This window comes from Rhopalosiphum maidis, chromosome 3 (assembly GCF_003676215.2).
Source record: "Rhopalosiphum maidis isolate BTI-1 chromosome 3, ASM367621v3, whole genome shotgun sequence".
Taxonomy (NCBI): domain Eukaryota; kingdom Metazoa; phylum Arthropoda; class Insecta; order Hemiptera; family Aphididae; genus Rhopalosiphum; species Rhopalosiphum maidis.
The window spans coordinates 69161226-69175366 of NC_040879.1; the positions used below are offsets into that span (position 1 = coordinate 69161226).

Consider the following 14141-nt stretch of genomic DNA (forward strand, 5'->3'; position numbering starts at 1 on the left):
CGTTTGCACAATAGAAAAATTATGAAGCGTTTGATAGATATAACTTTGTGTCTTGTTAAAGGAGGAAGGCCTTTTAGAGGTCATGATGAAGGAGAAAAAAGTAATCAAAAGGGTTTTATTCAAAGAAATAGTTAATACTTTTGTTAAATATGAAATAGTTTTGAAAGAACACTTTGAAAATGGCCCAAAAAATGCAAAATATACCAGTAATAGAATCCAAAACGACCTAATTAGTTCCATACATAATGTTCTTATTAAAAAAGTAAAAGCAGATTTACAAAATGTATATGTTTCAATCTTAGCCGATGAAACTAGTGATGTTGGTCATCATCAGCAACTTTCAATCGTTATACGATATTTTGATGATCAAATGAATAGACCTGTTGAAACTTTTCTCGATTTAGTACGGTTAGTTTCTGTTAATGCTGAATCTATATTCACAGCTATAAGTAATATTATACATTCCAAATTTGGTATAGGTTGGTCATCAATAATTGCTGTGTGTTTTGATGGGGCCTCTACAATGTCTGGTAATATAGGTGGGGTACAAAGAAAATTCAAAGAGATGAATGCAAACATTTTGTATGTACATTGCTATGCACACTGCTTAAATTTGTCATTAATTGATTCAATCACAAGTAATACAAGTAACAAAAATCAAGTAGTATTTAACTTTTTAGGATCTGTTCAATTTTTATACTCTTTCATTGAAGGCCCTACTCGACATGCTATTTTTGAAAATATAGCTAAAGAACATGGGTCTAATCTTCAAACGTTAAAGTCATGCTCAACAACAAGGTGGGCATGTCGCTCAGAGGCAGTAAATGCTATTAAACATAACTATAGAGCATTATTAAAAGCGTTAGACGAAATAACAAAAAAGAGTTTGCTGCCAGATGTAAAAATGAAGGGCTTAGGACTTAAAAGTCAAATCAAATCATTCAATTTTATTTTTTGTATGAATATGATGCAACCTATTTTACAACTAGTTTTAAAAGTGAGTTCTTCATTACAAACTCCAAAGTTAGATCTTTTATCTGCAGTTAAACATATTCAATCTCTTAAGTCTTCACTAATTTCAATCAGAGATTCATATGATGAATTTGAATTAATTTTTAAAAATACAGAAAATGTTTGTATTAATCATAATATTATTATACCTCCTATTAAAAATAGGAAAATATCTAAAAAAATAGATAATGCTACCCAAACACAGCATATTTTTAAAACTAAGTTTGATGAAATGAGAGTGAATGTTTACAATACAACTTTAGATACATTAATAAATGGACTGGACTTAAGATTTAAGCAAGAAATATTAGACATAATAAATATAATAGGTAATCTTGTGAATTTGGATATTAAAATGGAAAATTATAACACAGAATTTGACCTATTGAATAAATATTTCCATATTTCTAAAGAACCATTAATTTCTGAGATAACCCTTTTGAAACAATTAGAAGATACTCCTAAAGGTACTTGCTCTGGTTCTGTTTATAAGTGGCTTGATTGGTTAAACAAATGTGATCGATCAAATATTTTTAATAATTTTTTTCTGTGTTTAAAAATGTTTGTTATTATCCCCGTCACGAGTTGTGGTTGCGAGAGGAGTTTTTCTAAACTTACCATTGTTAAAAGCAAACTTAGATCTACCATGACACAAGATAGACTAAATGCATTATTGTTTCTATTTGTTGAACAAGAATTAACTTCTTCTGTAAATATTGAGAGTTTAATTGATGAATTTAAAAATTTATTACCTATAGAGCGTAGATTAGTATTATAAGTTTGTGAAAAAAATGTATATTTATATAAATATATATAAATTAATAAGAGGTTTTATTGTTTTCTTTACAACCATATGTTATTACTTTAATTATTATTTTTTAAATATATACTTTATATTATTATTAATGTTTGTTTATTTTATCATATTATAAATAATATTATTAACTATAGGCTTGTGGAAAAGTTACACCTTAAGTGGTTTAGTACCTTACTGTACAACTGTTTATCCAAATAAACAATGCAACTTTAATTTTGATACCCAATAGCAAGAATAGTAAAACTATGGGCTGGGTTTAATAATGAATTTGAAGAATGAGCCGAATTAATCTCTTGCTGCCCCTGAAACCGGAGTCTGCGCACGCCTATGCACCTTGATCATATTGAGGTGAGACGAGAAACTATAAAACCATTCTACGTCTGGTATTTTTTGAACAACAAGAATCACGGCTCTGAATTCCGGAAGTTGTTCTACAAGGACCGAAGTAACCGATATGTTCCATGTTTCGATTGGGTTTTTGAGAAACGCAGGATTAGACCAGTATAATGAATGTGTAGTCAGGTTATGAAGGCATTAAGCCTCTTGAGGCACAGTCCACTGGATGTTTAGCTGAACCTACATACAAACAGCGACACGATTGCATAAGTTGATACACCTGATGTACTCGGTTTGAAATAAAAACTTTAAAGGAGACATGTGAGTTCATTAGCTACGCCAAAGTGACTTAGGAATCAGACCACGCGTACAACCTCGGGATGGTTATAGTTTTCATTAGAGCCATTTTTGTTTTTAAACCAAGCATAAACACAGAAATAGTAATGTCACACGGGACGTAAGATTATCTTTGTTATCACATTAGCATCGTTCAATACACTTGTATAGCACGTAGGAGATAAATTCAACGTGTCATATATAATATATATATAAATACATATATTATTGTTAATGCATGAAAATAAAGGCTTTACGCTTTCTGTTAAGTACATTCCGTGTATAGCTTATTAACAGGTCAAGAAACGTCAAATTAACCGCTTTACGGTAGGATTTTGACGGCGCAACATTTGGTAGAAGAGCGTGGTTATTACCAATTTGATCTGGTGTGATACAATGAAATAAAAAAAAAAATCATCTCTTTTTTATTATTTGACAGATATTATTATTTTTTTTTTCTATTATCAATTATCATTTACATTTGAGGTGAAATTATATATTATATACGTTCTGTCACTAAATAGGTGCTTTAATTCCAAATCTTTTATCCCTCTTATTACCACTATGTCTGAGACTGCGGAGAGCAAAGAAAAAGAGCAAATGGATCGATGTCGAACCAAATCTTCTTTTAAACAAGATAGTGCGATTAAAAATACCTGGTTTTTCGTGACCGTTATACCGCCCTCATAGTGAACCATCTCGAATTGTCAAATATAGAACGGTTTTAGTACCTCTTAGGTTGTCTAACCGGTGAGGCTCTTTATACTATACGAAACATACCGGTCTCTAAAAACACTTATGTCTTCGCTTGGTCAACCTTGATTGAACGATTCAACAAACCAAGGCAGCTTGAGATAATAATATTAGACAAATTTATAAGTGCTCCTGTTCATTCACAAGAATCCATGGACAATCTGAAATGTACAGATACATGCAGCAATCGTGCAAGTCCAGGGCATACTATGACAAAATAGATAGGTATGATGACAACTTGATTTCTACGCACAACCCAGCGTGTTCCTTGGCTACAGTGTAGTTCGCCATCTCTCATTGGTCCTCAACAATATCGGTTTTTATCATTATTTTTTATACTGGGTGGGGCACTAAAACGGGCGATTTTAAAAATAGATTTTCTCAGTAGTAATTAAGATAAGAATTCTCACTAAATACTATTAGTTCAAAGCCAACATGCCATTTAGTAAACATGGAACAGTGGAGTGGTAAACAACGTGCTTATGCGATAAAATCATTTTACAAAAATAATGACAGTTACGTAGCCGCACAGCGTGAATTTCGTCTTCATTTTAATCTTAAACGGCATGATTCGGTACCATCGGCTAAGGCTATTAAAATATGGATAACCAACTTTGAAGAAATGGGTTCGCATTAAAAAAGAAGCATGTACGACAAAAAACTATTCGCACACCTGAAAACATCGTTGCTGTCAGAGCCGCTCTCATAAAGAGTCCGAGACGTTCTGCACGAAAACATGGGTTATCGTTAAATTTATCCAGTAGAAGTTTACGTCGGATTTTACACAGTGACCTAAACTTTCACCCGTATAAGGTGCAGGTGGTTCAAGAATTAAAACCTGCAGATCACTATAGCCGCATAACTTTTTGTCGAGAAATGCTAACCCGAATGGACGAGAATGAAAACTTTATTCAAAATGTTTGGATGTCTGATGAAGCACATTTCCATCTTGATGGTTTTGTGAATAAGCAAAATTGTCGTTATTGGTCTGAAGAAAATCCTCGCCAACTTCATCAACGACCTTTAAACAGCGATAGGGTAACTGTATGGTGTGCAATTTCACATTATGGCATCATTGGCCCGTATTTTCATGAGGACGAAAATGGACGGGCAACAACTGTTAATTCAAATCGTTATGTCAATATGATCAATAATTTTTTGGTCGGCGAACTAACGAAGTTTTCTCAAAATGATAACTTTTGGTTCCAACAAGATGGCGCGACATCCCACACGGCCCGAGTATCAATAAATGCTATTCAACAAATTTTTGGAAATCGCATTATTTCCAAAAATGGTGATATTCATTGGCCACCTTGATCACCGGATTTATCAGTATGTGACTTCTTTTTGTGGGGATATTTAAAAAGTAAAGTCTATGCATAGAAACCTCGAAATATTGATGAACTAAAAACAAAATTAAAGAAGAAATTTCCAGTACGCCTTTGGAAGTGATACACCGTGTAGTGGAAAATATACGAAGTAAGCTAGAAGAGTGTTTGAGAAGAGATGGCCATCATCTTGAGGACATAATTTTTAAAAAACAAATGGCATGTTATATACTTCATTATAATAAATAATAATTAATTTTTATTTGGTTTTTTTATTTTATAATTTGTCTATGAAAATCGGCCGTTTCAGTGCCCCACCCTGTTAATAAACAAAATCGCATTATCCTGATAAATTGACATTTAGTCACGTGCATTATAAAAGTTATTTAATACAATGTTTAAAGTTATAAAACGTCATTTATTTAGAGTATATTTTTTTTGTTATTTACAGAATTTTATTAGTTACTTATTTTTACATGGTTTTTTGTTACATAAACGTTTAGAATTTAGATAATTCAGCCGTATAAAGGTCCTTGTTCTTACTAAACATTCTAATACTTCCTTTAGTATATTTTGCGAAGACATTTTTGACCATAACATGTCAGTAAAATTCTTCATGACTCTAGTGGTTTTAGAGAAATGTAGTTTTTTAAACTTTTTTTCCATTGTTTCTACAGTTTCCATTAGTATAACGGATCCACCCGTAGAAACATGTTCGATCCAAGAACAACAATCTCTATTTCGAACTATTATTCGTGGATATTTACTATAATATCTATTAGCAACATATCCAGCTACATATTTTATAGCTTGAAACTCAATTTGGTCAAAAGAATTACCAGAATCAACCTGTGACATAAAATTATTGATGATGAAACCATAGTAAATCAGTAGGTACCTAATTATTAAGAACTTAATTTTTCTACTTTCAGTCATTTTAAACTGTTTTATTAAGTCAAAACTTTCTTTTCTAATCAATGTTGTTTCATCATCTAACTCAATCATACGATTCTGTAATAATTTCAAATTTATTAATAATTTGGCGTTTAATCTTCGTTCAAAAGAGATGTTTCCCAAGAATGTATAAACAAAGACTAAAAATATAGGTAAATTGATGAATATTTATTGTAAAAATCATTTATATTTTGGACACCTGTATTTAAAATCGAGCATTGTAATATTGTTGCTGGCACTACCACATATTCCTTTAAGATAACTAAATTTATTTTCTACTAAATCTTGGTTTAGTTTTCTTGGGTCGTTCCGTAGTGATCGTCGTCCGATGCACACGTGCTTATCGCTGTTCATTAGTGCTATCCAACGCTCATTTCCATTCGGAATTTCACCGAGTGTTTGAACGTATGCTTCAAACGACTAAAACATTAATTAATAATCTATTTATTTACATTATTACGTTACGCTACTACAGTTCAGTTGCGTTGCGTTCCTATCTTAAGGCCGTCGCCCGACGGTCTAATTACCTTAATTACCCATCGCTATCGCCACAATGCCTACTACGTCGACCACTGTCAAAAACAAAAATAATTCCAACACACCGTCACTATCAAATCAAAACAAAAATCAATTTTAACTATAGTGTACAATAAGTGTACAATTAACGATACGATATCGAACGTTTAAAGGTCTATTTACACACAGCAGTGACGTGACAGTGCCGTGACCGTGCCGTACCCGTTCCGGGATTCTACCGGCCGTGATTTCTATTCACATTGGTCAGTGATTCATCCGTCATTGAGTAGTATACATCGTATCTGCCACGATGACTTTGTTTTCGGAAAATGAACTTTTGATGATTGCTTTGATTTTGGACGAAGAGGAGGAAGTAGAAGTAGTAAAAAAAAAACGGATATGGGTTCATCAGGCATGGAAGAAAAGGCCAACAGAAGGGGAATTTTCTACTCTATATAAGGAATTGATGGACGATGGAACAAAGTTTTTTGAATACTTTAGAATGTCGGAAAATTCATTCAACTTACTGTTAAGCAAATTAGAAATTCATCTAAAAAAACAAGACACACACTGGAGAAAAGCTATTACACCAAAAGAACGGCTCGCAGTTTGTTTAAGGTAATTACAGATATAAATATTATTTAATACAATACAAACTGATTTATTTTTAATACACAAAATAAAAATTTAAAGCTTACAACATTAATTTTTATTAAATAATTTTTAAAAATGTTCAATTCTTTCACGTTCTTTCAACTCAATATTTTTGAAAATATGCTGTAAAGTCTTGGTTTTGATCACTTAATGAATTAGTGAAAGAAGAAGTTGTTGGAGTAGGATGATCGGCTGCAGGGGAGGACTGTTCAGAGTATGATGAAGTAGAATACGTTGAAATAGGAGATGGCTGCGCAAATTGTTCCTGGTCCATAATCATTTTAAGCTCGTAGTTTTGAACGGCAGCAAAAATATCAGATTTAGCGTAATGCCAGTAGCGTGGGGTTAATTTTTTCAAAACTGGAGCTATTCCGGATAAAAAAGTGTCAACAGGATGTTTTGGTTCCAATGGTACCATACTTTCATTTTTTTTTTACCAAGTACTCCATAACAGTAGCAGCGGCTGTCTTTGAAGGAGGAGTGTCTGGTACCGAGTATTTTGTTTTCTTTCGTGGTATTGAAAATTGAGAGGAACCTGATTGTTTTAAACTTGGCAAAGGACAACTATTTTGTGACTCTACAATCACAGGATTATCAACTTCTTCTGTGGTACAGTTTCGAGAGTATTCTTCATTTTCGTTAGGTTCATTATAGTCATCATCAACATTAATATATTCATTTGCGACTTTGTCATCAATGTTTGACATTGTGTCCCTCTCATCAAAGAATTTCGTTATAAAACTCAACTGCTGTGCATATTTGTACTGCTTTATTATTTTCGCTTTTTGACCACTCACAGTTTTATTTTTCTTCACAGATTTTCTGAAGTTGTCTCTTATATTTCCCCACCTACTTTTAGCCGAAGGCCCTGAAATAGACAAAAATATAATGCTACATATAAAACATTTATATTCGTATAATTTATTCACTTAACATATAATATTATGTACCTTACATATATTCTTAAAGCATGTTACAAAATTTAAAATGATAACTATTGCTAAAAAAAACTCATTATCATATACATAACATTAAATGAAAATAAATGAAAATATTATAGGAATATTAATGTTTTACATTATTTGGATTGAACAATATAAATGAACAATTCTATTGTCATTTTTATAGATATTTGGCCACGGGTGATTCGCTTAAAACAATTTCGTTTAGCTATCGCATGGGGCATAGTACAGTTTACAAGATCGTTCGAGAAACCTGTCAAATAATTACTGAAAATCTTATGGACGAGTTGATGCCTACACCGACCGAAGAAATGTGGGAGAATATAGCTGATGATCTTTTTCGTGTGTGGAATTTTCCGGGATGTATCGGGGCTCTGAATGGAAAACACGTTACCATTCAAGCACCTCCAAATACAGGATCAATGTTTTTTAATTATAAAAAGACATTCTCTATAGTTTTGTTGGCTCTTGTGGATGCTCACTGTAATTTTATTGCTGTTAATGTAGGGGCATATGGCAAGAGTAGTGATGGAGGTGTTTTTTCTAATTCAAATTTAGGTAAAGCACTTCATCGTGGATCATTGAATATTCCAGCTAATTTGATCATACCCAACACAGATACACAAGTCCCATATGTAATTGTAGGTGATGAGGCATTTCCTCTAAAACCTTACTTGATGCGACCTTATCCAGGGGACAAATTAGATGACCGAAAGCGCAACTTCAATTACCGTTTGAGTCGTGCCAGGAGGACATCAGAAAATACATTTGGTATACTTACGCAAAAATTTAGACTCTACAATAGACGAATTCAGGCATTTCCAAAACATGTAGATTACATAATTTTGGCCACTTGTTTACTACATAATTTCATTAAAAAATACGATTCGTATACATACAATTACGTAACTCAACAAGCGGATAGAAGTAACGGTCATACACTACAACATTTAAATTTGCAAGGAGGGAACGCAACGACAGACGCATTTCGTGTTAGGGAAGTATTCACTGAATACTTTAATTCTGAGGTTGGGTCTCTACCTTGGATATAAAATAATTAAATTTAAGAAAATAATGTATGAAATAAAAGGACGATTTAAAAATATTACTCGTATTATTATAAAAATATGTTATAAGTTATAAGTTTATAATCTAAGACCATAATATTCTATATTTTATATTCATTATTAATAATAATAACATAATTGATAATGTATTTAATGTTTTTCTTATAATATAATATGTTTAAACATGATATAATGTGTACATAATATAATATTTATATAAATAAATAATGTATTTCTTACCAGTTGTTTCCATTTCTTCTGCTATTTTACTCCAAATAGTATTCTTGTAATCTGTGTCCATGTACTTTGCATGTGATAGATCATACAATACGGGATATTTCCGCACTAATTCAATAAGTTTTTCGTCGTTCATTTTTACGAAAATTGAGAGAGTCAATGAATTACAACAAAAATAACTGCCGTGAAATATGAAAAATATCGTCGGCAAGTAATCGCAAATTCACGGTACGACGACGGCGACAACACTGTTTTCGTCGGTACGGTCACGCGCCGGACGAGTGAGAACATCATGCTTACCTTTCCTTTAAGAATATTATTAATTTTGCCGGGGGAATCCCGGAACGGTCACGGCACTGTCACGTCACTGCTGTGTGTAAATAGACCTTAAAGCTACGCCGCCCATAACACGGACTTGTGTGACTCGATCCGCGCGGTATGTTATGTAACCGGGGAATTTAATTTTGTCGGTTATTGATAGGTGTGTTTCGCTTATGCACGCGATATCTATATTGTAATGATTAAGAAATGCTGATAAAGTATTTCTATTATTTTTTAATCCGTTGGCGTTCCAATTTAATATAACTGTATTATGGTTGAACATTTAAGTTAGAATTAATACTATTTATGATGACTGGCAGACTTTCAATGATTTTCTGCATTAGTTGACTTACAAAGGAGTTTATTAGAGGTAGAAGTGTTTTGAGAAAGTCGTTATCCGTAGTGATGTTTGATTTAGCAGCTGATGCGTAAGTTTTACGTTTTGTATTTACGTAATCATTTGGTAATGGTTCATTATGATACTCATTATTTACGATGGGTTGGGTTGATTGGTACGTAATATTTTTATTATTGACGGGATGTTTAGAGTTGAGTTTGTTTTTGCTTTTAGAGATTTCTTTATAATAAGTACACCCTCTGTAGCTAGCTGGATGGCTTTTTTCACAATTTACACATTTCGGAGGAGTGTCTTTCTCCTTAACACATTGGGTAAAATGATGATCACCGGCGCATTTAACACATCTTGGGGGGAGATGACAGAATTTCTTTGTGTGCGAAAAGCGTTGACAGTTAGTGCACTGTGGAATGCGTTTTGTGGGTTTCCTAGGTTCAACTAGGACGACGCAGTGTAAAAGTCTATTTAAAGAATATATTTCTTTGGACGATATGGATAGTAAGACTGCAACAATAGGTATAGGACATTTAGATCGATTTTGAAACCGCGTGACAGAGGTTACGCTGAATTTTAAATCTGTCAGTGCTTTGAATACAGACTCCTCAGATATTGAGACTGGGAGGTTCCTAATTATTATTGAAAGTGGTTTTTCCGAAGGCAACTGGTAGGTGTGGTATTCGATTTCAGATTCGTCAAAACTTTTTGTAACGTGTCTATAGTCGTCGATTGAGGACAAATTTATTTTTAAGGCATATTTGGTTTGAGTGATCGAAAGTTCGTCGGTGATCATTTTTGTTAGTGAATTATGAAAATTTTCGAAATCTTTTATATTATGTACATAGATAGGTGGTATTTTTTGACTAACCTCAGTAGATTGACGAGCTTCATCACCGTCGCTTTGAGTTACTAAGCTCATATTATCATCGTTGTCGTATTCGTTTAAGTTTGATAGAGGTGAGTAACGATTTTTGTTTACACTGGAAGGTGATAGAGCAGTACTACTTGAAAGCTTGATGGGTTTGGTAGATTTTTGGGTCCCGGAGGACCCAGTCCCACTACTAGGGAACATGTGGATTGCTTATTATTGTCGCGTAATGTGGCACAAGCAGAGACTCGGTTAACGACCATTCGCGACGGCTACTGATAGCCAATTGAGTCGAATACTAAATTATATTATACAAAATATAGTGGCTACAATACGTGTTAGCTGTTATTGAAAAATAATCATTTTATTGTTTACAATAATACACTTTAAATATAAATGTACTATAATAGTATAGTCTATAAAGTATAATCTATAAATATACCTTATTTCAAACATTGCGAGATAAACAGCTCCAACGCGACCAGTAATTTTAATGTAAGTACCTAGTTATTTTCGTAACACTAACAACAATAAGCTATATTTAAAAGTTAAAATAAGATATTAGGTATATTTTATTTTTATGACATTTACACATTTAATGAAAAAAATTAATCATTATATGTATATGTTTTTTTTTTTTTTAGTTTTATTAGAAATAAACAATCTATACATATAATATGCACAATAAGTTCATGTAATGAGAGAAATAATATGGCGTGAAAATTTGAATAAGAAGCCACCCATTGGCGACACTTGGCATGATTTGTTGTAAATTCTAATTAATTAATGTTATAAATAAATTGTTTTTTTTTAACCCTTCGTTAGGCGCGAGGTATATTGTTACTTATTCAGGCGCGTGGTCTACGCCTGTAGACCATTTTCATTTATGACCAATTCAATTAATTTTAATTATTTTTGTTTATATTAATAATGTAAATTATTTGTATGCATATAAAGAATAGTATGAGCATTGAAATATCCAAAATAATCCATGAATATTTGAAGAAAATACAGTTAACTTGTTTATAGTGAAATTATCATAATTTCTTTCATGACATTTTTATTTTTAGAACTACTTACCCAATTACCTTCCAATCAGTCTGAAAACTATAGACATCTTAAATTTACATGTTTACAAAAGTCCCGAAACAAAATTAAAATGTATTTTTATATTTTCTTACCAGTTATCGTCGAACAAATATAGGTATTATAACTGTTTTGGTGCTTATTTTTCTTGGTAATAATTTCCTCTTGTTAACTAAATTCCATAATATTGGTATAAAATATAATTATCGAATTTTATAGTACATATGAAACAACATGACCTAGTTGGTATATTAATAATAATAACATATTTATACAAATACTATAATTGTCTAAAGATAAATAAACATAATTATTAATTTATTAAATTATACTTTTCTTTTAATTTACGAAATATTGTATATAATATAAAAAAAAATTGCAAGCATTATAAAAATACTTTATTCATTTAAACAATTTACACAAATATCCTTCATATGCTCTTTACACGCATATTTTCGGCATTGGCCACAAAATCTTCTGGTTGATTTGTTTTTATTTCGTGGACATACATAACATCGACCCACATAATTTGGAAGATTTTCTGGTATTACTGAAATTGAAGGCTCTTCGATATCTAGAAGTGCACGTGCACGTCGTCTTAATTCTACCGGTAGTTTAGTAATCGTTGATCTGTACTCAATTTGAGGTTTCAGTAGTTCCCATGCAATATTTTCAATAAATTGCCTTCTTGACATTTTTGAATTTAAATTGTTTGCTTTGTATATACAAATAGCATTTATAGCAGATATGTTCAGTAGATCATAAAAAATAACCATTGGCCATCTACGAGTATTCCTAGTCACATTGTATTTTTCACATAGTTGGTCTACTAAGTCAACACCGATCTTAGTTTTATTATAAAAAGTAATCATTTCAGGTTTTTTTGCATGATTTTCTTCGTCAATTGTGTCGTCATTGTGCATACTTGACACAACTAATACAGCTTTATTTTTTTTGGGACAATATGACACTAATGTATAATCTTCTTGAAATCCAAAAATCGAGCTTTGCAGTTCTCTATTTTTATTTGGTAAAAACTCTGATGGTAGCTCTCTTTTATTTTTTCTTATAGTGCCTGTATATGTTGATTTTTTATTGTGTTTTAATTTTTTTATTAGTGGAAAACTTGTAAACCAGTTGTCAGCGGTAATATTTCTGTTACTTCCTTCTACTGGTTGTACAAGTCTAAGAACAATATCTTCACCAGAATTTTTACATTTATATGGCCCTTCAGGTTGAGTACCTACATAAGCTTCAAGATTAAATGTATAAGCTGTCTTGGCATCAACTAACGCAAACATTTTTAATCCATACTTGGCCGGTTTGCTAGGAATGTATTGTTTGAATGAACAACGACCTCTAAACGCTAATAATTGTTCATCAACCGTTAGATATTCACTTGCTATAAAATTATTTTGAAAATTCACAATAAAGTATTCAAATACTTCTCTTATAGGTGCTAATTTGTCGATTTCTCTTCTTTCATTTCTATTATTTATGTCATCAAAACGGATGCATCTAACTAAAAATCTGAAACGTTTTTCACTCATTACTAAATAACATGCTTCAACTCCACTACCTCTAGAATTATCCCAAATTTGATGAGCATTTTTTCTCGCACACCTTAAAGCCCCAATCAAAAATAAAATTCCAATAAATGCATTAATTTCTCTCTCATCAGTCAATCTAGCGTCAGATTCACGTTGAAAATTTGCTTTTATACTTTCAATGTATATATTTGTCGAAATGGTGATTAAGCGAATTACATTCTCGTTTATAAATAATTTTAAACAATCAATTTCAAATTTGGCATTACGTGCATTTTGTTTAGGACCAGGTAAATGTGTAATAATATTATGGGAACGTACTCGAATTTGCATATTTGGTTTATTTTTCTTCCATTTGGTAGTTTTGTCTTTCCCCAAATAAAAGTTATTATTCTGAAGGTCACTTACATTTTCATTTGTTTCATTTTCCGAAATATCCTGCTCAGATTCTGATTCGTGATCACTTTTTTGAGTAGTATCAATTTCTTCGTTGTCACTTTCATCATCCGCTTCACTCATTTCATCACAACTTGACAACTCATTAAGCCAATTTTCAACAATAGATGGGTCAAGCGTTGAATCCACACGTCTTATTTTTTGTGATGAAATAATTTATCTATAAATAATAATAATAATAATAATAATAATAATAATAATAATTATTATTATTATTATTATGTACCTTCAAAATGTATTAAAAAGCTTACGTATACATATATTTTTACTTACTGTTTATGTTTCGTTGAAATTAAAAACAGAAGTACCTAATAAAAAAAAAAATAAGAATTTTGCAAAATTTATAAAAATAACTTAGTAAGTCACGTGGTCTACAGTTGTAGACCACTCATAATATTACTGATATGTTTTATTACACAACACTCGTCAACGGTCACGATCATACTGATTACACTGTAGTAAAGATACTATAAAGTACAAGGTATTACAAGCTATTTATAAATACTAAAATAGTCAATATTTATTGCTGGTCTACAATTG

General features: G+C 31.7%; 2 protein-coding genes across 2 annotated transcripts; both read right to left on the minus strand.

Moving 5' to 3' along the window:
- Nucleotides 1–7127: 7127 nt before the first annotated feature.
- LOC113557633 lies at nt 7128–9107 on the minus strand. The gene is made up of 2 exons (XM_026963199.1): nt 8975–9107; nt 7128–7573 (listed from the first exon to the last, which is right to left on the minus strand). The coding sequence occupies exons 1-2, from the start codon at nt 9105–9107 to the stop codon at nt 7128–7130; spliced, it is 579 nt and encodes a 192-aa protein (XP_026819000.1).
- Nucleotides 9108–11737: 2630 nt separating this feature from the next.
- LOC113557634 (piggyBac transposable element-derived protein 4-like) lies at nt 11738–13478 on the minus strand. The gene is made up of 2 exons (XM_026963200.2): nt 12315–13478; nt 11738–11770 (listed from the first exon to the last, which is right to left on the minus strand). The coding sequence occupies exons 1-2, from the start codon at nt 13476–13478 to the stop codon at nt 11738–11740; spliced, it is 1197 nt and encodes a 398-aa protein (XP_026819001.2).
- Nucleotides 13479–14141: the final 663 nt, after the last annotated feature.